The following is a 25,268-nucleotide window of genomic DNA, read 5'->3' as shown; positions in this document are numbered from 1 at the left end:
AGCACATTAAATTTTAAATAAGTTCATTCATTGATCAATACAGTTGTAAAACAAATCAAAATGAAAATTTTTCGAAGTATAGGCTATATACAAAAAAATTACAGGGGATAATAGTAGGGAAAAAAAGTTAGTGTCATGTTCAGAGTTTGGTGATATGTTTAAACAATACATACTTTTCTAAAACAGAATTCTTCTAACATTTTTTGCTCATGCAATTGGTTTCAGTAAAACATTTGAACTAGGTGTTAACTATCTGTTGATAGTTGCTATCCAGTGTAAGGATTTTGTATTTAATTGAAGAAATACCTGTATTAATTTCTACTGTGGAAAATTTTCAACTTTTCAGTATAAATGATTGATTAGGTAAGTAGTGACATTAGTTTTAATAATTTATAAGAAATTGATTAAATAGTTAAAGTAGTATTTTATAAGGTTTTTTCTTTTTTAGTTAATACATTTGAGAACAACTGCTCAGAAGTCTTTAAATGTAGGTCTACCCTGTATTTGACATTAAAACTTTTATCTTGGAAATTACTTATTCCAGTGGTGATTATCTCTCTCTGTTTAATTAAGGATTCTGTGTGTGCACACACATGTGTGTTTAATATATTGCAATAAAAAGCTCATGATGCACCACTACAATTTTTTTAAAAACTGAAAGGGAAAATTTTACCTGCAAAGAGCGCTAGGCTATTTTTTCTATGTTCTGTTAGCTTGTTAAGTGTTCTTTAAAAATAAATATAGAAATAAGAATGTCTTTAGAAATACCTTTAAGTGTATCCTGAAGAGTGCTCAATACACTTGAGTATTTAAATATCTAAGAGTGGGATTCAGGAGAGATGGACCCATTCTTTCCTCTGCCATAACCTTGAACCTTAGTCACATACCTTCTCTGTGCCTCAGTTAGTGAAATGGGAGTAATACCAAGCTCACCTGGTCTTGGTGATGTTTTCCTTCATTGATGGTTAAGATAGTTTGAAATATCAAAAAGTTAACGTTGTAATTACAGTTAGGATCAAGAAGCTATATTTCAAATTATTCTTTTTGCCTCTAACTTCTTCATGATTATTTTTCTTAATGGTAGTTTAGTGCTATCACTGATAAGATGCACATCATTGCCAGTGACACTTGCAAGTATGATTGAATAGTGCAATTAGAATGGAACTGTTTTGTAAACTTCAGGGTTTTAGGCTTGAGTTTAACCATTATAACAAACATTAGATGTGGTGTTTTACTGTAATTTATATTTTGTTTTGATTTGTTTTCATTTTCAGTTCAAGCTCAACAGCTGATGCAAATTCAGAGGAAACAGCTAATTTGGAAAAAGGAAAATCAACATTAAACAAAGTTTTGGAGTCTTTTTGTTCATATCACTGGCAACAGACTTTGGCTATGTTAAAATTCCTAATACAGGATGAAAATGTTCCTATAGTTTGCAGTTGCAAGCAAACACATTTGGTCCACTCTGAAACTCCCAGTTCCCTTACTGAAGAGGATGTTCACGTTCCATTTTGCAGTTGCAATGGACACATGCTGGCACAAAGGTGCAGTTTACAAAATCAAAGGCCAAACACTTGTTTACCATCTCTGTCTGTTTGTATTAAAGATTTCCATTCTTTGCCATGCCAAGCTGTAGCAATTGGATGTATTAAGACAATGGTGAACAAAGCATGTAGTTCTCCTAAGTATTGTGCTGACCAATTGCAAAATTATAACAGTCATTCTGTGAAAGCAGCAGCATGTACATATTCAGCTAAGGACTGTGACGTCTTAAGCAGCGTTAAAAATTCAAACAGATCCCGCAGCCCATCGCCACCTCCACTATCACCTGTACACAGCAAAGAATTTGAATTGTCAGAAGGAATGCTTATGGATTTTCCAACTTTAGACAACAACAAGCTTGAAATATCTGTCAACCAGCCTCCATCCCTTTTGCCAGCTGAAGGAAGCAAAGGGGAATTTGAGTATGAAGGTAAAACATGCAAAGGAAAAGAGATTGAATATTCAGATGGAACATCGATATCAGCAGACCAAGAAAGCAATGATGGTTATATGAACTCTGAGAAAGGTGAACATTCTGCCATTTTTCAAGATTTAATGGACCGCATTAATGAAAAGTTGAAATCAATAGACACTACAGATCTAGCAACAAATCTTGTAAAACTTTCTAGCAGTGACAGGGCACCAGAAAATGATGTCAAATTAGGAGACTTCATAACTTCTCTTTTGCATAATGCTAAGGCAAGTGATTACAGCTTTATGGAATTACTTCGCCAACATGATAAACAAGTGGAAAATAAAATTATCCAGACAAGATTTCGCAAGCGTCAGGAAACTTTATTTGCAACGTATAATTCTCCTGATTCACCAGTCATTCGACGACAGTCTTTGCAAATCAAGAGGGAGCTTGCAAGCCTCGATGAAACTCTTGTAAGAAAAAAGTCTGTTTCTGAGAGAAATGCAAAGAAATCTACAAAAAAAAAAGATAAAATGCATCCAAATAAAATACATAGTTTTACTGTGATAGAAGATGAGACTTTGCAACATCTTGAAAGTAATCCATGTGTGAATTGCCAAACCAAACCAATGTGCTTTCCAGTACACCAAACAGAGTCTTTCAAACTACCTCTTGCTAATTTTCAGACCAGCTCCAGCTTTCTAGTTCTTTCAGAAAACAGTGCTATTGCAGCCAGCCAGGCGAAACTCCCAAATACACAAGGAGATTGTGCAACCTTAAAAGAGACTGGTCAGATTTCTCTGAAGGATGAGAGTAGTGAAATCTTGGGCAGAACTAAACGTAACATTGTGCCTCCTGGGTGGTACTCTGTGTATGTGACAAACAATATCATGTTTAGAAAGTCATCCAGTGCAAAAAAGTCTTTGAAGAGTTTGGAAAAAATGAAAATGAATAAAAATGTTCATGCTGAAAGATGCAGTGACATAAATATAAGCAAAATTGTGAGAGACACAAATCTGCAAGTTGTTGTGGAGCGTTTAGAAGATACAATAAACTTAGCCAGAAAGACTAGCAACTCATTGTTGGATAGTTACAAAATAAGCCAAAAATTAAAAGCTAACGCTTACGAACAGGTTATGAACCCAGCTACTAGAAGGGGCTTACCTTTCACTCTGAGTGAAATGGAATGCATGGGACAAAGCTTCCTTCCACATTCACATGTGCCAAGCAGCAGTAAAATCAAAGCAATTTGTGTCACAACAAACACACAAGAAACAGTTATAGATCAAGAAATTAATGACGGCCTTTTGAAATCTCTGACCTTTAATTCAACTGGTTCAGCTTCCAGTAATGGGGACTTGCATGTAACATCTGAAACTGGGGAGATCTCATCTCCCTTAAACTACTCTAGTCCTATTAAGCTTATGTTTGTCTCAGAAGTTAATAGTCGTGAAGGAGTCAAATACGCTTTGACATCTGCAGCTGCATCTTCTAAGGGAAGCACAGATCTTTGTTTGTTTCAGGGGCACACAAATGCTTTGTTAGACAAACAGGCCACAGGTGACCTTTCTCATGCAGTCTGTGTGAAGGGTTGTGATCACAGTGAAAAGGGTGTGAAGGAGGAGTCAAGCTGTGTTTATGCAGAAGCAATTACAAGCTCTTGTCCAGTTGGTCAGGTTAACATAAATGACTCAAAAAAAAATGAAGAAGTTGTGGAGAAATCAAACAGTAGCGGTGAATCAGTTTTCAAAAGAAAACCTGGTAGACCAAAGAAAATAGGTCCTCAAGTAGTTAAGCAGGTTAAGAGACCTATTGGACGGCCTCCTAAACCAAAAGTAGACTTGAGTGGAAGCACGAAACCTAGACCTGAACTTAGCTGTGGTGGTAAAAGCATCAAGTCTGATGCAGCAATAATGGAAGACGTTAACAGCAACAAAAATATTACTGTGACAGTTGTTTTTGGAAGGTCAAGAAGAACTAAGAGACACGTTTCTGAAGGTAATCTAAATCTCATCAGCATTCTGCCCACACAACACATTGATTCTAATTTTGCCAATGATCCCAGCAAAGCAAGGCACAATGCAGAAAGTGGAAATGCTTTGACTGAAATGGTAAAAGCCTTTCAGAATCCTTCTGTTGAAAAGGAGGTCTCTGGTTATGACTATGTCAGGCCTATCAAGAGTAATCTGACATCACCACATCCTTGCAGCAATGTTATACGACAGATGAAGAAACCATTAACCACTGTTCGAAAACCTGGCAGGCCAGCAAAAGTAAAAATTTCCGGCATATCAGTGACTGTCAGTAGACTTTCACCTCAGGAAAGAAAAGTGAGCATCAGCAATGGTTTGCCTCCTTTACAACAGCAGAATGTGTTAGAAAAAAACGTAGCACAGGAAAGAAAAAATCAACTGTGCAATAATATGGGTCAAGTAAAGAACGTGCAGAAAGATTCTAGAGAGGATGGATCACACAATGCTACTACAACAGTGTCAAGAAAACGTGGAATTCCATCGAGACATTCTGCTAGAGACAGAAAACCTTCACTGCATTTTTTGCGTTCATTAGCATCTTCTAGTGCATTTACTTGTAGAAGTGCCTTACTACATAAATCTTACAAACTCCATTTGAAAAAAACTAAAGAGCGCAAGGAGAAACTTACACAGTCAAATCAGAGCACAGCATCCAAAGATACCTCAGAACCGAGAAATTCAGGAAATGCTAAAAAGGATCTTAAGGATGGTGAATTCGGGCCCATTAATGAAGTATCATTGGATCCCATTTTTTCATCAAATCCCTCTCTCAGGTGGTGGCCTACTTCCACTTCAAGTGACACCTTGTTGGAAGAACTGAACAATAGATTTGAACAGATGACTAATACCTGGTTGAGAGTGGGGGGAAGTGAGTTTGACAAATGCATATGTGATAAAAGGGATCCCATTGAACAAGACTGTAATACTGAAATGTCAGACACTTTAGACTCCTGTCTTGTAGAACTTGAAACATCACCTATAAAAATGCTTTTCCAGAAAAAGTGTAATATGAATGAACTCTGCACCTGGTTTATGCAAACTACAGAAACACAGTCTCTCTCTCTTGTGAGAAAGGCAAATGCTCGCAATCCCTTAGAAGCAGTTAGTACTAGAGAGATAAAGATGGAAACTAAACAATCTGATCCTAGTACTTGCCCTTTCAGAAAGCACTTTAAAAAGTTTGCACTATCCTCCCCTTCAAAACCAGCAGGGAAATTGCAAATATTACATAACATGGTGAGGTCTCCAGTCTTAAGCATGAAAAGTAATTTCACTTTAGCCAGATTAAAAAGAAATGAGTTTAAGAAGTTGCAGCATGACAGGTGGGGACAAACAAAAAAGCTCTATAATCAGGCTCCTGGAGGCTGGAAATCAAAAAAGAAAAATCTGCAGTTATTTTGCCAAAGCCAATTGTTAAAAAGTACAAGTGGGGAAACCCATGATAAAACACCCAAGATCCAGGAGAAAAATACCGTAGAAATCCAGCCCACTCAGGCTTTGGTAGAGTCTCAGAATAGCCTCTTGCCAACTGAAAATGAAGCCAGAGATGCATTTGTTCAACAGATGATGGGATCTTCTGACTTTAACCCACATCCTGGTTTAGCAAATATACTTAAGTCACATTCAGAGACAAATGGAACAATTTGTTGCCAGCAAAATGTTAGAAAAGAACAAAGCCAAGATAAACTGTTTCAAAATACTTGGAAAGCCAAAACCTTCAAAGACTGTAGGATATTTCTGAGAAAAATCAACCATATTGAGCAGCACAATTCATTTAAGTTAAATAATGTCATTTATTCTCCTGAAGCTGTTGACAGTAAAAGCACTCAGGCCTATATGGAAGAAAAAAGACATCCTCTTTTAAGGTCCCATTCTACTAAGCAAAATACATTAAAGAAACAAGAAAATGAAATGGAAACATCTAAAGGATCTAATTCTTCTAAAGTGACTGAAAGGCTGGATGACCAGTTTCACAGCAGAAAATTAAGTAGGGGTGTAAACCAGGACGATAATCCTGCTGGTAGTTCTGAAGGTCTTAGCAGAATAAACAAAAGAAAAAGTCCACAATGGGAGACCACTGATACAAATTTAAGAAAAAGGCTTAAGAGACAATCATGCAGTAGTGGACAAATGGCACCTTATTACCCAAAGTACCAAGTAGGTAAGTTCGTATTCCCCCCTTCATCTTAAAATTGAAATCCTAAAGAATTGGAGAAGTCAAACAACTAAGCACTTTTTTTTTTTTTTTTGCATGTTACTCATTTTAATTTCAGAAAAGTCATGAAATTAAACATTGCATAACATCAGAATAATTCAGAAAGTGCAATTTTAAAACGCGTACAATGTTTTGCACCATTCTTCCAGCTCTGATAAGCTAACTAATGTAGTTCAGACAGACAAGAAGTCAAGTTCTGGCATTCTGAAGTCAGTCACGACTGGCTATTGACTTCAAAAGGAACAGAACTTCATTTCATTGTGTAATTTCTCATATTGTGAGGAAGGGTAAATTATAAAATGAAGCATAAATTCAGTGCATTAGCACATAGCTGGTTTAAAAAAAATTCATTGAATGATTTCTGTTACAAATCTGTAATAGTTTTGTAATTTTACAGTAAAAGATAGTATTTTGTACTTCTGAAAATTATTCAATCAGAGACACATTTTCGTATCCATTCCATGCCAAATGAATTCTGCTGACTCTAAGGGATTTGCACATTGGATCCTTACAGAACAATTTAAAATGCAAAATTATTTTTGACAAGTACAATATACAGTTACTATGCTAAATACTTTGGCTTGGAATCTTTTTAGGCTAGTCTTAAATCATTTTTTGAAGATAGGTATTTATAAATACATTGTGTTACAACTGTGATCTCAGAAAGGCCATTATATTACTTAGAAGGAGGGCACACTTGTGAAATTATTTCTTCTGCTGGGTGAAGAGATCTCCTTAAATAGAAGTCTCAACTCATTACAACAAAATTACTAAGGTGTGAAATCCTCACCAAGTAAAGCACAACTTTTGCAATGTGATTTAAATGACTGCCTTTGTAAAAGCAATATTTTATTAGCTAATCTGATATATTGCCCAAAAAAACCCCAACCCCTTATTCAAAATATCAGAGCAAAATCTTAGGTCCTCCTTTGTATTCTATATTGTAGAAAAAGATCTCTGATAATAAACAGAAAGGTTAATTTAAGTTGTAATATAAACAATATAATGGCTCTTTTATGCTTTATTTCCTTTGTACTTCATGTGATATGTAGAATTCTTCATATTAAGCTCATTCAGTGTAACCCTGCTTTTTCCAAAGCACAGCATTTTTTTATCTATAGACTACTCTTCTGTATTTTAATTCATTGATCTGGGGCCAAGCTCAACATAAATAACTTGTTTTTAAGAAGTTCAAACTTTGACACAAAATTGCTGTAAAAAAAAGAACTAGAAAAGGAAAGGATAACATATATCCATTTCTATATTGCAAATGAAGAAAGAGCTCTCTCATACTTGTAATTCATTGAGAAAATGTTACATTCCAATTATATTTATCTGTAAATGTTTTGCTTCTATGACAATGCCAGACCTATTACTGTGATATGGTCTCATGTTAGTTTTAATTGGGACTCAATTTTATCTACCTGATAACTTTCGTCCTTTAGTTTTGGATCTTCAGGAAATCTGATAACTATTTTGATATTTTGCATTACTTCATTTACAGTTTTTGTTATTTTCCCTTTTACCCATGGTTTCTCATATCAGTCATTGTCTTTAGAAAGGCTATGATAGGAAGTTCACTGATAAAGGAAATGTTAAAAGACAAAGAATGATGATTCTGTAGTTTTCTCCACACTTGTAACCCCAGCTCTTTCTTAGGGTTACTGTTGCAGTATTAGGGGATTGTCTGATATTGGAAGGATGTTTTGTTTTGCTGTGTTGATTCAACATTGTGTACTCTCTGCACCAGCCAAGGAAATCATACAAACATTTTTTGTCTAGTATAGCTACTCCCTAAAAAGAAGCAACATGATTTCTAGCTGTGCATGCATGTGACTTCAAACACAATTCCTGCATCTGGAAGTTTAATGCACATGAAAACATCATGTTTCGTTTATATGTTCTTTGGACTGTATTTTTGTTTAAGTGGTATCATAAACTATATCATTGTTCTGTTGTCATGCTTGAAATGTTGCTGTAGACACATTTATGGTCAGTATTTGAAGTTTTCTTCAACTTTTGTGGATCTTGGGGACTTACCAAATGTACTTGAAAAAGAGATGTTGTGATGTTATTTTATTGCGAAATATTGTGGCAGGTGGCAGAATGTTGTTACCAGATTTTTATGTATACTTGGTTTTCATTAGCATGTGTAAGCAGGAATAAACAATTGAGTTCTTACAGCTCAAGGTAGTGTCCAGCAACCAGAACCAGTCATGCACTCACTGCAGCAACAGAAAAGAGTTAATTGCTTTTTCACATTGCCTGTTGTATTCAAGATAAGGTGGCTGATAGATACATGGGTATCTATCATCCGTTTGATGTTGGTTGCTACTTGACTTCTGAACTGTTGCTTCAACAATGCATTTGATGTGTTGAGGGGCAGTTCCCTTACACTGTATATCTATCTTCTGGCAGTTTTAGTTTCTTTAGCAACACTGAAACACTATTATTCTCTGTTGTGCAAAGAAAATTACATAAGCGTGTTTTTAGGAAAGCATTTGTTTTCAATGTGGTTCACTTGTAACACTGAAGGTCCCATTCACATGCTTTGGACTTGGGCAAAAGGTTTCAAGACAGCCAAGCTGAAATATGAGAAACTCTTAATCCAGCAATAAAACTGGGACATACAAAATACTCTGTTTTAGGATCTTACAACGTACTGAAAAATTTAAAAATCTGTTTTGGGTGGTATGGACTTAATACAGATGGAAAAGAGATTGTGAACCTTCTACAGTAGCAGGCAGTTCTGACATCACAGACCTGTGCACTTGCCCTTCATATCAGGGTGGGAGTTTGCATACAAAAGATTTTAAAAATCAATTCCTATCACTTAAAGTTAGGATATTTTCATCTAATATTAACTTTTAAATTTTCTCACGTACATTTTGGCTTTTCTTCAAGTAGTCTGGAGTTTTAGAACAGATCTATTGGATTTGTCAGCAGAATATGACTTTTCAATTTTAATTTTTTGTCATGTCTGAATGTGGTTTTTAAATTCTACCTTAATGAAATCAAGTTAGTACTTGAAATGAGAATTTGCTAAATTTTGTGGTCCTTTCAAAGTTGGCTGCAAGAGTTAAGAATCTTAACTATGAAAACTTTGATGTTGTCAGTCTAATTGGTTTCTTCGTTGTGCAGATAAAATAACATCTGTATTAATATTACAGACAAAACCTGTCTTAAACTTAACTCCCATTACCATAAGTTTTCTAAAAATTGGAAGGGAAAATTTTGTGAACTGTTGTTTACACGTCTGTATTAGTATGGCTTTAATATTCCAGTATTGTTGCTTATTTGTCTCATGGTAGTGCAATCCAGTAATGTTAAGGCTACAAATGGGAATCACTTCCCTACTATTGTGAATGATCTAGTGGCAAACAAGATTGTTTTTAGCAGGTTGTTCAGCTTTCTCTTTCATGAAGGACCACATTCTACACCCCTAAATGAGCGACAAATCTAAAATACTAGGTTAGGAAAAGTGCAGAGGAGACAGAGTGTAACAGTCGTTAAATCTGTTGACTTTAAGAAGGCTCTTTTCACAAAGGCTTTTCATCAGAGGGTTGCTTGGCTCTAAAATAAGTTACACCTTATTTGATGATGATTGATTTGATTTGATGGTGATGCAGAGTAAGCAGATCGAAATTTTCATAACTGTAGTTGCCAGACAAGAAGTTCCTTTTTCATAGGCAGACATTAACCAAAGTAAGACCACTAACAGGAATGTAGGAAGAATATGAAATGAATGACTATTCTCGGTAAGTGGGCCATTTTTAATGCAGAACTATAAAAGCAGAAAGGTACACTTGATATATAGTTGGCTATACATGTGTAATAAATCCTTACTCATTTAATGATCTTAATGGTCTCTGCCTCATTCCCCATAATGCCACAACAGCAGCTGCCATACCACAGTCTAATGCTCCATTTTGTTTTACACTCTGGAATTCTACTTGTCAAATTACATACTCTTCCCTTTTCTTTTTCTCTAGTGACCTAGTGTGGTCTGTGTAGGTTTTGGGTGCTGTTTAGTTTTACACTTTGGTTATTTACATATTGCCTTAGGGTATGCTGTTCCTCATGTTCTTGTGAGGGTTCTGAGCTAGGGATTTTTACTTTTGCTTCTTTGAATAATGGACTTTTGTCAAAGAGCTTGGCTCTGAGGTCTTCAATTTCCTTTACCTGCTAGGAAATGTAGTTTTCTGTAGTTTAGTGCCATGATTGTTAAGCCTTTGTGTAGGATTTATATACCCCGTTTTGTACCTAAACTGGGGTGCTTTTTTCATCATTTTATTCAGTATTGTTTTGCTATCTGTTTTTAATTTTACCTCTTCAAAAACTGAGAAACTCATAGTCATGTTTTCCTATTTGTCCTCAGTCCTGAGGAAACGGCCAGATTTTTCAGCTTTCTTTAGGGAACTGGTAATATTAAATAAATATAGACAATCTTCTGTCTTTCTTTGTAACCCATTCTCTAGAAGAGAAAATTGCAGTTTTACAAGGCCTGCACAGTGCTTTTGAAAATATGACAAGTACATATCCTTTTTAAAATCCTCTCTTCTGTTGAGAGTTTATGGCCTCAAAGCAGAGCTTTGGTTGCTGTTAGATAGAAGAGGAGGGAGTTCAATCAACAGAGCCTGTGAAGATGTAACTTGTAAATTAAGCATTTATGTAATCTGACCATGACAGAGCAGATTCATTTTGCTGAGACAATTCCACATTTTGGTGTTGAAAATAGTCCTGTTCCAGAAAGATGCTTTCATTCATAGAGGCCTGTGTACTGTGCCTTAGTTTGCATTTCTCTATCATTTATATGCTAAAGCTAGTGCTGGTATTTTCTTTCACCAGATCTTTGTAAAATGTCTTATACTGGAATCTTCAGTTAATTACATTCGAAAAGTGCAGATTCTGTTCTGGAATCGAGGGGGGAAATTAAAATGATGTGAGATGATTGGGTTGTTGTTTGCATGTATTCTTAGGTAGATTTTCCTTTTCTAATTCATCTTTCACTTATCAAAGGATAGTTTTACTCTGACCCCTGATGATTTGAAATCTTCTTCAGATTTTCAAGTGAAATATAATGCCACATTTATTCACTGTTCATCCTTTTGCTTGTGGTGTCCTTTAATTTTGTTATAATTGCACAGTTGTGCCTTAAAGATACTGCTTTAACAACCTTTGGGACTAATAGAAATGTTTTTGTTATTTGATAACGGGATATTAATTTAATAAAATAGTATTTTTGCCATATTTTGCCATACAGCATTTCCTTATCAAAAGCCTTCTTCTCTCCAGTGTTTCCTGTGGTCAACATGAGAAAGAAAGGCTCTCTAAAATATTCTTGAATCTTGGGTGTCCCTGAGAATGCTGAGTGTTTCTGAAAGCTGTTGACAACCTTCAGGTTCTAACTAAGACAGATATTTTTACTGTGATCAGCAACTAATTAGGTGGATGTATCTAACAGGAAATTGCTGTATAGGGGAAGCCAGATATTTTATGAGCCGCATTTTGCATTTCTGTGCACAGCCCGCTGCAGCACTACAGCCTCACAGCATGGCAGGTTTGCCCTTGGTGGCAGCTGGGGCAGTGTGTGCTTCCTGTGTTCACTGTCATGTGAAACACAATGGTATTCTTGGCGGTGGGATCTAGATAAAGAAAGTTTATGGAGGCCTCATTAGCAATTTTTACTTCATAGTTAAAGATTTTATTAGGTATTTTGAAAGAAATCAGAGGAAAATGTTCAGAAATCAAAATTACAGGTCTTACCAAATGCAATTATATAGAAATGTGTGATTTACTGACCTGTACATGAATATATTTGTATAGGGATATGTGCTGCCTATGAACTGTGAACCTTTTTAAGGTATGATTTTAAGAGAAAATCACTTCTTTGAAAAACTGCAAATAGAACCTAGATTGAAGTGCCAACTGGGAAGTTATTTCGGATTTTTTACTTTGTTGCTCACAAGGATTTTTTTAGTAGTGCTTTATAAAATTTTAGCTAGAAAGTAGATCTTATTTCACTGCTAGTCAAATAAAAGATTGAAATTATTGTAACTGAGCAATAATTAGTATGTACTTCACACTCCTAACCAGGTTAGGACTTAATGTTTTGATTGGTTACAGTGTACCTTGATAAAATAATGCTGTTCTTGAGACGCATCTCTCTCCATCTTCTCCTTTCAATGCATGAGGTATCATCTTGAATTGCTACAGTTTTCATATCTCCTCCATCTGTTATTTCATTTTTCCCCATTTTTGGATTGCCAGCTTTCAGCAGGCTGACTTTTTTTCTCATCTAAATGCTCACTTTATCTTTCATTCTTAATGTGTGATTTTTCTTGAACTTTATTTATTAATTACTCACTTAATAAGTCAGATGATCTGTGTTTTCCCTGCAGTTTTGTACCTTTTTGTAGAACGGTGTATACACTTTTTCGAGGAGGGTGATGAGCCCAATCGGGATGTCAAGTCATTGCACATCAGCTTAGCTCCTGTAGTGAAAATTACACCTTTGCCATTGGCTGTCTCTTCCTGTGTTGGCTGTCCTGCTACTTTTTGCATATCATGACACTTGTAGGTTTGCAGCAGTACAAACATTGGCTTGTGCTTCATCTGTGCTCCAGAACAGCTGCCTGTGCCTTTGCCACAGAAGTGCCTGTCCTGCCCTGGTACAGCAGCAGGGTCCTGCTGAGCTGTTGTTCATTTCACAGCCTTGCTGTTACTCATTTTGTTTATTCAGACCCATGTCTGAACCATGGTTCAGACCAGGCCATTACACTCTGGTTATTCCACATTTCTGTGCATCCTGTCTTCCTACTTTGCTCTTCTTTAGTACCAAACTTTAATTGAGTCTCAGATCATGTATCACCTTTCCTTTTATCCCAAGCTGTGTGTTTGTGAGTGCCAAAGGATACTCTGCAGAAGACAAGTGCAGCCCAGTTTTATTCCTGTTTTGATTTTTACTGCATGTTTCTCACTGTATTCTTTGGCTGGTCCATTCTGTCTGGTCCATACACCTGCCAAGATATTTGTAATACCATGAGCAAGATGTCAGTCAGCTTTTGTCATGGATTTCTTCAAACCCAGGTTTGGAAAGTCTTTCATGAAAAGCCATACCAAACCTTTTAATCCATATTTTTTGTATTGAAGACCCACTAATTTTTTTTTTTTTCCCTACAGTTTAAAGATGTCTTTTCCAAGGTCAAGATATTTAAACAGATTTTGTCTTCCTAGCTCCATGCTTTTGGGCCAACAGCTCTAGATGCTTTATAACTTTAGACAAGTTGCAGTTTCTGCTGCCATATTCATGGCAAATTGCACATTCTGTTCTTGTGGGACAGTCAAGCAATTTTTGCTTCTTTGCATTTTTTCATAACTGAAAGGGGACCATTTTCTGATGCTGATTCCTCTCATGTTCTGGACATCAGTAAAGGCTGCTTAGATTATTCTTCAATTTCTTTGGAGTACAAATAATGGTGTCTCTTGCTGTGTCAAGAGGATGAGAACCTTTAGTGAGGAACTTCATGATTTATGGAGGGAAGGTTCTCTTTTCTGTATTTTTTTCTTTGGTTTCATCAATCTGACAGATTTTACTATTTGATTTATCCTTTCAACAGCAGAAACTCACCTGACTTATGTCTGCTTTCAGCTTTATTGGTTCCTTACCACAAATTACATTCAGGCAGGAGTTTCACAAACTTCTTTCAGTGGCTGTGCCAGCTCACCTACTCTCCATCCTCCACTTACTGCCACATGCTCCTTTCTGTCTCCACTTCTGGGCTTCCGTAAGAGGAATCTGCTTCTGTCTTTTATCATGGTTTATCTGTAAGTGGGGCAGGTATCTTAACTTGGCTGCAGCTCTTTCTTCAGTTAAGATCAACTTTAGACCTACTTTTCTTACTTCATGCATACCAGTAGAAATGGCCTTAAAATTAACTTAGGACTTAAAATACTTTCAAAGCATAAGTCTGAATTTCTGCTTGGTTTGGAATGTTTTATATCAGTTATCAAGCAATCAGTGAGTAATGTGACTACAGTCACGTTTTTCCGAGCAGGTCTTATGTAGGTATGCTTATTCTTTGTTTGCATTTTGTAGCTTAGGGTAGAATATTTCTAAATTGTGGTTCTGCTAGGAATTACAATAATGAGGCTTTCACATTTCATATTAAAATACATGCATACATGAAAATTAAGATGTTTAGGGAAGTCAGTCTTTTCAGATGGATCTTATCACAGGTTTCTGTTACCTGAGGTGTGGATTTCACAAATACTCAGAGATTATACTTCATATTTTACTGACACAGGCCTGTCCTCAAAGCTGTCTTATTTCAAACTATTGAAATCTTGGTCCAAACAATGGATTATTTCCCTGTGCATGAAATGGAAGCATAGCTGAAAAATGCTTGTCTAGAAGCTCTTAGAATGACTTACAATATTTTTCTTTAGAAATAAATTCTTTTTCTCAGTTGGATTGTGCTCTCTTACCTATGTGTAAAGTCTTTCATTTTGAATGCAGGGCAAATTTTAGGGAAAAAGAAAAAGTGCTTAGAGTTAGGTTTCAGTGTTTATATTGGGGCACTTAGCATAATTTTCAAAACATTCAATAACAATAATTTATTTTTAAAATTTAAGAAGTTTATTTACAATGCAAGTAAATATTTAAGAGCTATACTTAAGGTATCGATTCTTAAAATAGTGGTGGTTGTTGTTACCTGTCTTTCTAGTTTAAAGTTCTGGAGATGTGTGTTTGAAAACATTCTCTTGTGTATCATATTTGTTGCTCACATTTCCTATTTATCAGTTTACTACTCACAGCTGGTTTTAAATTACATTTAAGTAGTAGAAATCTCAGAAAAGGAAATTACTTATTTGCAAATTGCTGTTTGACCTTCCTTAATTCAGAAGTCTGGTGGGTTATAAACCACCCAGGGACTGTCTCATCATATTTCTGAGATGATCTCTCTTCATAACATAATTGCATTTATGATGTCAAAAAACTATTATGGATTAAAGATTTGAGCTCAAATGACAGGACTTCCATAACTGCATTCATCACAGCACTGAGCTGGAGGCATTGTGCTTCCTCAGAACAACCTGAACCAGCAGCACACATTGTTCTGAACCTCCAACCTTTGCTTTATTGTGTCTCATGCAAAACCATTTTTAATTACGATTAGGTAGAAAAAAAATAGCAAAAACTTTTCTTCTCTTATAGTATGTTTCTAAGTCAAATACAACAGTGCTCATCTGCACAACGGGTGTTTAGGGTGTTTTTAATTTATTTATTTGCATGCTGCTAACTTCTAGTAATAACTAGAAATTAGTTTCCTTTCAGGGAACTTATGATCAGAGGAAGGCTTTTTTCATGGTGGTGCCTAGAAGCTAAGAATTCATTATGTTCATCATCAAATTAATCATGCCTCCTTTCAACTGTTGGAATCATAGCTGCTTTTTGTTTCCAAGATCTTTTAAGACAGTATGCTATGAACAATTCGAGATCATAGGATTATTTCTTTTCTTTAACAGGTTATGTACTGTCATCACTGGTAAATTATGCCCTAAAATTTTATGACTACTTCATGCCCACTTCAGTGACAGCTTACATTAATATTCTACTTCCTTGTTCTTGAAGAGCCCTGTGCCTTCTGTCGACTGCTAAATAGTCTATAACACCACAAAACATGGTGATTCTTGTCCAAAAGATCACCGTTCTACATAACTTTCTCAGTCAGGCTGCTTTAAATAATTATAACTTAAAAAGGGGGAAGGAATGTTGTTGCTATTTAAACTTTTCAACATGTATTCAAGTCTGCCCTGTATTTTGGGGAGCCATCAGAATGGAGCTCTGTATTTCCATGGCTGTGCAATCCTGATTAATTTATGTTTTTAAAAAAGTTTTGGTTCCCAAATTCTGCAGTGAAATTGCAATTTAAACTTTTTATGTTGCCTATGATCTGTTGTCTGTAATTTTCCGAGGCTGACTGGTTTTGGGGAGAAAGTCATGTTCTTTCTCTAACTGCACTCTGTAACCATTGCCATCCATTCCACTTGCCAAATGTTTACCTGAAGATGTAACCATCTGCTGTTTGGTGTTACTGTTGTGCTGTGGTCTTTGAAGATGAAGTACTAATGATTACTACTGCATATAATTTTGTTTCTGTGCATGTTAAACTTAAAGCTTGAACAGTGGGATATCTCAATATATAGATTCAGAAAATAGCTACCAGTAAGTAATGCTCTTTCACTGTCAGGCCAAGAATGCTCATAAATTCCTAGTTGCCTCTTCAAGCTATCTTTCTCATATATTTTGTATATATTTCATTCCTGTTTCCTTTCTTTCTATTCTTTTTTTTTTTTTTCCTCAAATCAGTAAAACAATTCTAACTTAGTCTGAAGAGCAAAATAAACTTTCCACCATAATTTCAGTCTGGCATTATGGCTGGTTCTGACTTCTCACCCTGTCTTTTGTCTCTATTCAGTTCACCTCCTTTCTTGGTATTTTGTACTGTTTTATTTGTCTTAGCACTCCAGCTGTGTTAAACTCAGCTCTTATATCTAACTTTTAAGACTCCCTGAATATTGTTTATCTCCCCAGCTTGCTTTGATTGATTTCCAGGGCATTTCTTCTCTCTCAGATTCCCAAATGGGATTCCATCCACACAGCTGAAGTATGTTATTTCATAGTACAATGAGAATCCATTTGGTAAATGGAAAAGAGACATTAAACATTTTCTTTGTAGATTTGGGTCTTTTTGGGTTTTGGCATTGTGGAAAAAATAAGTTTAAATTTTAGAGACAATCAGTCAGACTGTGCATGCTTGGTTTGCTGTCTTTTCAATATCTGTTACATTACCAAATCAATCTGTGTTGGAAATCATACTGAGGCTACTGTAGTCATTGTAGATTTTAACCTAGTACATTCCATTAGTTCTTTTTTTTGAGAAATGGAGTAGAGTCTGTACAAAGAACTTTTTTAAATTCTGCTAATGTTTTACTATTTGTACTCAGTGGTTTTGAAACCTTTCTGTAAAAAAGCCTTTAAAGCTTTCTGTAAAAGCCTCGAGTCAGTGCTGTGTGTCATGGGTGCTCCTACACTTTCCAAGCTACCAGTTTGCACATCAGTGCTGGTGGTGTTTAACAAGTGCAGTTTGCAGAATTTCTGTCAGACAGGAGGGTAAGAACCAGTTTGACCTTGCTCTCACATAGTGGGTAAGGAGATGTTTTTATCTGTAAGTATTGCAAAAGAGTTAGAGAAAGATAACCCTACAGTGATACTTTCATAGCTGTTTTACAGCATACGAACACACAGCGTTGAAGGCAATCTCTGATGGGAAATGCTGAGGACTGACCTAACAGATAAGAGACATTTTTACACATTCCTGCTTTTTATTTTTCCTACTTTTTTTCAACATGTTGTGACAGATTAACTCAGCAAATATATAGTACTTGAGCTAGCCAGATTCTTTGAAACTTTATCATTTTCATACAACAACAGCAGGTGTCAAATTTCCTGCTTTTCCACAAGAATGTGGCTCCATACTGCATGGAAAATAAGCAGTTCAAAGAATATTATTTTCCTTTTGTGCTTGGCAGCCTCAAGTTTTCTGGTTTTGATCTCCCGTCCTGCTATTAAAAATCAGTATTTCTATTAGTATAATGATGGTTTGGGTAAAACTAAAGAAAGGTGACATTTCAAAAAAAAAAACTCAGTTGTATTTGGGCAGTTTTAACAGGAAGTGTGGAAAAGAACAGGGGATTTTTTAGCACTTAGGAGCATGGGGAGGCCACTCATTGCTTGCTTTAGTAGAAGGTTGAATTCAAACCTTTCTATTTATTCCTACTTATTTAATGATAGAATGAAAATTTTGTGGGGAAAGATGATCCTTTTAGGCCCCAGCAGGCCTGGAAACTTAACTACACACAGGGTTCTCTGCTTAGCCAGGGAGAGTAGAGGGGACCTGAGAGTCCGTCGATGTTACTCTGATCTGGCTGCTAAGATTGGTTAGAGTAACACTGGGGTGATTTGTTAGAAAAACACAGGCGATTCATCCTTTCTCCAGTGCTATTGAAAGATGGTAAATTCAGAGGTGATTCAGTAATCGCGATATGGGAACCGGGGGTTGCAACACACACAAAACCATCCTGGAGTCCTCACTGCCAGTGTTTCAGACCCATTGGTTTGGCATGCAGCAGCTTCCAAAGAAAGCCCAGAGCACGTGAGGGCATTCCCAGCTGGCACTGACCCAGCAGTGTGTCCTGTCACCGTGCACAGCACCGTGTGCCCATGTCCTCAGTGCCACGCCTGCCACCCCTCTGTGCTTCACGTGGCCCTGCAGAGGAGTCAGAACTCTCTGAGACTGAACAGGTCCCTTGCACAGAGCCACGGCAGAGCACCTGCTGAAGGGCTGCTGAACTTGCCTCCCTGAGGCTTTTTTAGATTGCTCTTGTTTCAGATCAAAAAGTATTGTCACATTTCCGTATCCCTTTTTTTCCTCTTTACTTTTTAAGAAGAGACAAGAATTATATGGATAAGTTATTATACATGGGGAAATATTAAATCTTTTCAATTAAGCAAAAAATATGTTACCAGCACTTGAAGACCATTTAGAGAAAAGAGCTAGGAGAGGGTAGTGTAATTAAAGATGAAGAAAAAATACTGAATTTTCAAGAAATCTCACTAATTTGTCATACAAATTATGAAAAAAATGAATATGGTTTTCATCTTTTTCACTGGGATTTTAGCACTGTTTTCCTGTCTTCAAATTCCCTAGTGAAAACAGAGCTATTGGATATGCCATGGCTGGAGTTTATGTTCCATGTCACAGAAGCACCTGTAGCTGACTTCCACAAATCACATGCACAGAAGCTGATTAACTGAGTCAGTCCCAAGTGAATAAAAACAAAACAAATGGTAATTGCTGGAATGGCAAACACATGGCTTCAGAATTGGAAATTCTAACCTTTTTAGAGACCATTATCTAAGATCAGTATATGCCTGTTGTCTAGGAAATTAAAGGGAACTCCATCTTCTTACTGGTGTGAGTGTTGGTAGTGGAGAGCTCCAAGGGGCTGTAAATTGGGGACACTGTTCCAAGCTCTCCTGAAATAGGCTTCATGGCTTCTGGGTGCATCAGGCTCTAATCTGAATTCCTGACAGGAGGTTTGCTGTGTGTAACATATTCTTTTGCTAGGAATGTTTAATGCACTGTGGAGCTTGTGCAAATAGGGTGGAGTAAAATTTAGAGTAGAATCTATTGATGGATTTGACAGGAGAAATTCAACTGCTTCTGTTTAATTTTATCCCTTTAATTACATTCTTCAATTTAAAAATATTTAAATGCATCATTTTTTTACCTTGTTAAATCAACAACGAAAAAATAAATCACTACATGTAAAGGAATGAAAGGCAAGATGAAAGATTAGGTTCTTCTTGGTTAACAAATATATTAATGCAGATCTCTAACCATATTATTTTCCACTTTATTTTTATCAAGGTAAGATTTTCTAAAATACATGAACTTTTTGTGTTGATGTTACCAATACCGAGGAACTGGGGGGAAAAAAATTAACATTTTTCTAGTCCTGTTTTTATGCATTCATTTAAAAAGCAAAGTCTTGCATTTCCTGGAGTCCTTTTCTGAGAGGTAAATAGATCACCACATGACAATTATCAGCACATAGTTCAGTTCTTGTTTTGCAAATTCAGTCCAGCCTATTGCACCTTGTACAGAAACCTGTACAAACCTAAAAGATGAAGAGTAGGGCAGTCCCTGACAGAGCTGAGTACTTGGAAAGTGCTGTTTGGTACTACAATAGCACTCAGCATTTTCTTCTGTAGTCCAAGCAAGTGGGAAGGAATGATGGTCAGAATTGCACCAAATCCTAGGATACACTGTTGCCACCAACAGTGTTGTTTGGAAAAGGGCCCTTACCAGCTTGGTCCAATTCCTACTTGATATTCAGAAGGAACATGCTAGGTCATATGAGGAGCCCCAACCTTTGGCTTTTGCTGTCTGGCACTTGCCCAGCGTTCAGCAGCGTTTATCTGTCTACTGCTTTAAAGACAGTAGAAGTGCTGGGTTTTAAAGCACTTTGCAGGTATATACTACTTCATAGTTTGCAATTTCTTGATTTCCAAGGCATATATGTTCCTTTCAGATAGCAACCACCACCAAAAAAAACCAAAACAAACAAACAAACAAACAAACAAAAAAAAAACAAATACAAAAAACCACCCCAACCCTTAAAAAAAGCCAAACAAACAAAAAAAACAAACCAAAACATTCCTGCCCTATCCTTCACTTGGCTTTTGGGTAGTTGTTAGAAGTTATGTTTTGCTACCTGGCCATGCCTGAAAAGCACAAAATCAGTAGGTGTGAGGAAAGCTGCTTACTGCAGAAGTCAGCCTTAACACCATCTCCCATATGCACTTAAGCCCGTGGTCATAAGAAAAGCCTTTAACTTTCTGAGGGCAAAGACCCAAGTGTGAAGAAGTTGTAAACTCAAGAGCGTAACCTTGCTGACTGAAGTCCTGTCCATCACCTACACCTGCACTCTGTTTCCTGCAGGAAGGAAAAGATCAGAGCAACCAGAGGAAAAGGGTACAAGGCAAAACGAGACCAAAGATAGAGGCTGAATAATGACACAGGGAAATGCAGGGCATGGGAGCAGTGCACCAGTCTGCAGGGTTGGGAACTAGGGTTAGTAAACGAGAAATGTCTGTTTCACTGCCATGCCAGAAAGGCACACAGCCTTCGGGGGAGCTTATATTAAAATGTAAAAGAATTAAAACTGTTTCTGATATCTGTGAAAAGCAACAGTGAATTATAATTTTAGCTGTTGCCTAAGCTCTTTCCCTTTTGCTGTGACAGGAAATGTCTTAATCAAAGTCAGTCATTGATATCTGAGTGACACAAGCCAGTGTTTTAGGGTACAGTCCTACACTGACTGTCCTCAGCTACTCTGCGCACCCATGTGAGCACTACACTGCAGCACATTCAAGCCTTCAAAATGTGCACCTGAGCTCTGTGATGAACCAGTTTTCCTGAAATGCAGCAAAAGCCTTTTTTGCTGCTTAAATACCCCTTTGATAGGAAACTGTTCAGATAACTTTTAGCATGGTGATTACCTCCTACCCTTAATTACATTACTGAGAATATTATTTTTAGTATCTCAGAAATATTTTCAACTTTGTATCATTCTTGAAGTTCTCAAAAGCTTTATAAAGGATGGTGAGAAACAATGTATCATACACAGGGGACAAATCACTGCAGGAGGGCGACAGTAAAATAAAAGGGGATGAAGAGGTTTGAAATGAGGATTGAAATTGTCTTCTGAGTGTGTGTTTTATATCTTAAAGCACTTCTGAGTGCTTTATATATTAAGGAAGACATTTTTGATGATGAGGATGGTGAAACATTGAAAAAGGTTGTCTGGAGCGGTGGTGGATGTCCTGTCCCTGGAATCATTCAGGATCAGGCTGGACGGGGCTCTGGGCAGCCTGATCTAGTTGAAGATGTCCCTGCTCATTGCAGGGGGATTGGAGTAGATGACCTTTAAAGGTGTCTTCCAACCCAAACCATTTGATGATTCAATCCACACATCTGTCCTAGTCTGCTTAGTTACTCCCACAAAGGACTGGGTTTCTTTCCTTTCTTGTATTACTTTTTTCCCTAGATTTAAAACAAAATACTCTCTATGTGTGAGTCCTTCCATGGCTGCACTAAATTAATATTGTCAGCAATAAAAACAAGCCCCAAACTCTTGCCCAGTTCCTGCTCTGTGCCTTTAGTCAGCTGGAGATGATTTAAACTAGGCCAGCTGTTACTGCACCTCCTGCAAAGGAATAGCACGAGCAGGAGCCTGACCAGGGACGGGCACTGCCAATGGACAGGGCCTCAGCCATCCCCACACAGACAAGCCCAATCTCCTTTACAACACAGCACAGTGGGGTTCCAATCTCAGTGTTTCTGGAACATAATGCACTAAAACAACAACAACAAAACCCAGCAGAATACAAGATCTGCCACCACCTCATCTTGCCTCTTACCAGCTTATTTCCAGGGCAAGAGGAAAGTGTATTAAACTTTTTCTTATTTTTTTCCCTCTCCTACCCCCACTTCTTTTCTCACAGCACGCTACAAGTGAAAGTCTCGGAGCCGCAGAATTCAATAGACATGAACACAGAAAATGAACATTTGAAGTCCATAAAGATGTGCCTTAATCAGCCCACTGAGTGGAATCTGAGTTTTTCAGCAGCATCTCTCGCCAGCTGTAAAGTTTTTAACCAAAATCTCAAAACTGATGAGAACAAATAGATTGCAGCTGTTCTTGCACTATTATTTTGTACATTGTTCCTTATTTTTTTTTCTGCTAAATAATAAGCATTTATTACATTGATCTTGAAGTGATCTTGTGTGATTTGGCTTTATATACTACTAGCATTATTCAGTTTGATGTACTTTTTCTTTTCTAAATATGAAGTTTCACATCTGACCATCATGAAATTCTTGCAGTACAAATTTATATCAGAATCGGATGTTCCCCTTTAATAGTATTGTGATTTTTCTATGTTCTTTAAATTCAACTACTGTTTCCCAATTTTATTTTTGTGCACGAAAGTTAATATATTATGTAATTTGTGGCATAGGTCACCATGTAAAGATTTATGGTAATAATTCAAACAAATCTGTAACAGGTGGAGACTGACTACCTCGAAGCAAAGCAGTACAAAGGTAAATTATCTGAGGAGATCTCCTTCACCAATGGATTGAAATGTATGGAAGCACCAGCTTGTTTCTGCAGTATGCTTTCATCTTCACTTATCTTGAGAACTTCTGTGTGACAGTGTTTAATGACCCTAATATCTAAAAGAAAGACCAAGCCTGCTGGAGAATCTCGTGAAAGACTGTCATTCAACAAATCTGTATCTGCACTTTTTGAGGTTTCTGCTAAATGGTCTTTCTTCCCCATTTGTTTTTATGAATTTATGCCTGCCACCAATTAAAATGGATGTAAATGCTCTTCTATTTCATTTTTTTCTGTGTACTTTGGAAATTCAATGTAAAATCAAAATTTTATCTCTACTCAAAGAAGTAGTAAATGGTTGTAGCTGACTACATTGTAGACATTCCATGCTGAAATGATCTTAGCAAGGTTCATGTACTTTATTCATCAAAACTTTATTATTAATAGAGCTATAACAAAAGTGTTAGAATAAAACCATATAATATACTTCTCTTTTCTGGAGTCATACATTCAGTAGCTAGGGTAGAGGTTTCTTAATTCATGATGAGTTGTCTGTCCTTTACTTGACAAGAACTAGTTTTCCAGAAGGAAAGTTCCTTGGAAGTCACTGTATTTTATAAAAGAAAGGTTTTAAAGATTCACCTTAAAAAAGTGAGGATGCAATTCCTCTTTACAGAGGTTTGTTGGTTTGCAGGTGCAATCCAGTAACTGAAATAAAGAGATTGTTATGAATTCTGGTGTCACAAGATCCCAAGAGGGTATTGAGTCACTGAAGCTTTGGACATGATTAGAAGTGCAAAATGTGATTAAAAGAATAAACATTCATCATGTTTAGTGCTGCTTAGAAGGTGTTTATGTCTTTCAACTGTTTAATGCACATGGATTCTGTGGGGCAAGAAAGCCAAAAGGAGAATTAAATTTCCCAGGGGAGTGGCACTGAAGTTTACACAGGGTAAATCAGGCATAAAAGGACATCGGGAAGCTCCATAGTTGTACACCCTGCTCAAAAGGCAGTCAGCTGTGAGTACTCACACCTAGTCCTGTCTTTGAAAACTCCTAGGACAGAACCTGCACAGGCAACCTGTTCCACTGCCTTTTTCACCTTCTGTTCTGGTCTGAGTTTCATTTTATAGGTTTTTTAGCCTCTCATCATATCCAGCAAAGAGCCCAATTCTATCTCTTTACTGGACTCCTTGCAGGTAACTCAGAGGCTCAGCAAGCAAGTCCAGCTCCCTCAGCCTCTCCCCACAGGACTCCAGCCCCACATCAGCCCTGGGGGCCTTCAGTTAGACAAAGGATTTTCTATTAACACACACCAGTGAAGACACATCCACAGCAGAGGCATCCACAGACTGGGAGGTGACTTGAGGGAAACCCCATCTTTTCAGTCCAGCCTTCCTAAGAGATGCCAGAGACAGAACCTGCATGTGTGGCAAGGCACAACAGAACAGCAAGAAGCCAAAACTAAAGATTATTCAGTAAGGCATGCCCAGAGGCCTTTATAGGTATTTGTTGCTCCTGCTTTGCCTCAAAACTCATTTTAGGAAAAAGTATGAGTGAACTAGCACCAGTTGTTCAAAGTGTAGTAGTGCTTAAAGAACAAACCACTCCAGAGAGGGAAGTTGAGAGAGAACTTGTAACTTAAATAAAAAAACCCAACACTAAAGCCACAGGGAAGCTCTGACTTACAACTGAGAAAAACAACTATAGACTTTGCCCATTCCAACTATGTTCAGGCAGCATTCAAGGGGACAGAGAGCATCTCTGATCTAAAGTGGCTGCATGTACACAAACTCACATAACCCAATTTGGGAATTTGAAAAGTTACCAAAAGAGGGAGGTCAGGACCTCAAAATTGTGTTTAAAATTACAAAAATAATTCATCACAGTTACAGAAGCTTCTGAATAGAGCACATAGCAGCAGCAAAGTGTCTCGGCATTTTGCAGTTTGACAAGTTTCCAACAAAAACTCCAAAGGATGAAAAGCAACACAATCCCTGTTTCCTATACACAAGCTTGGAAACAGCATAATAGTTTGGGCATTACACTTTAGGAATACTTCTTTTCATTTGTGTCCCTAAGTTGTTTCTGGGAATTATCAAAAATCATTTATAGCATATTTACCTATTTTAAATGCAAGTTCCTTAGAAAGCTGCATTTGGCATCAAGAGTTGAGATGTGCATGCCGAGGAATCGAGTGAGTTTGCTCTGACTGCTTTGAAATGACCCCACCACGACACGGACACGACTGCCCAGGTGTTTCCATCTTGAGTGAACCTGCTCAGCCACCAGTGACTACTACTGTCCTGTGAAA

The 25,268-nt window shown here is 37.1% G+C and overlaps 1 protein-coding gene across 5 annotated transcripts in view; it reads left to right on the top strand.

Annotated features, from left to right (window-relative positions):
- Positions 1-23,801, top strand: part of LCORL (ligand dependent nuclear receptor corepressor like) — an 83,222-nt gene extending 59,421 nt beyond the window's left edge. For 2 of the 5 annotated variants that reach the window (XM_032107975.1, XM_032107976.1), the window contains 2 exons: positions 1,275-6,151; positions 22,341-23,801. In XM_032107975.1, the coding sequence (XP_031963866.1) occupies positions 1,275-6,151; positions 22,341-22,354 (4,891 nt within the window). In that variant the 3' untranslated portion in view covers positions 22,355-23,801. Of the gene's footprint in view, positions 1-1,274; positions 6,152-22,340 lie in introns of those variants that run through there. The other 3 variants (XM_032107979.1, XM_032107980.1, XM_032107978.1) reach the window with 3 other exon arrangements.
- The last annotated feature ends 1,467 nt before the right edge of the window (positions 23,802-25,268 follow it).

The sequence above is a fragment of the Corvus moneduloides genome, chromosome 5 (assembly GCF_009650955.1).
Source record: "Corvus moneduloides isolate bCorMon1 chromosome 5, bCorMon1.pri, whole genome shotgun sequence".
NCBI classification, from domain to species: domain Eukaryota; kingdom Metazoa; phylum Chordata; class Aves; order Passeriformes; family Corvidae; genus Corvus; species Corvus moneduloides.
The sequence above is the reverse complement of the archived record's forward strand: the minus strand, read 5'-3'. Positions and strand labels throughout refer to the sequence as shown.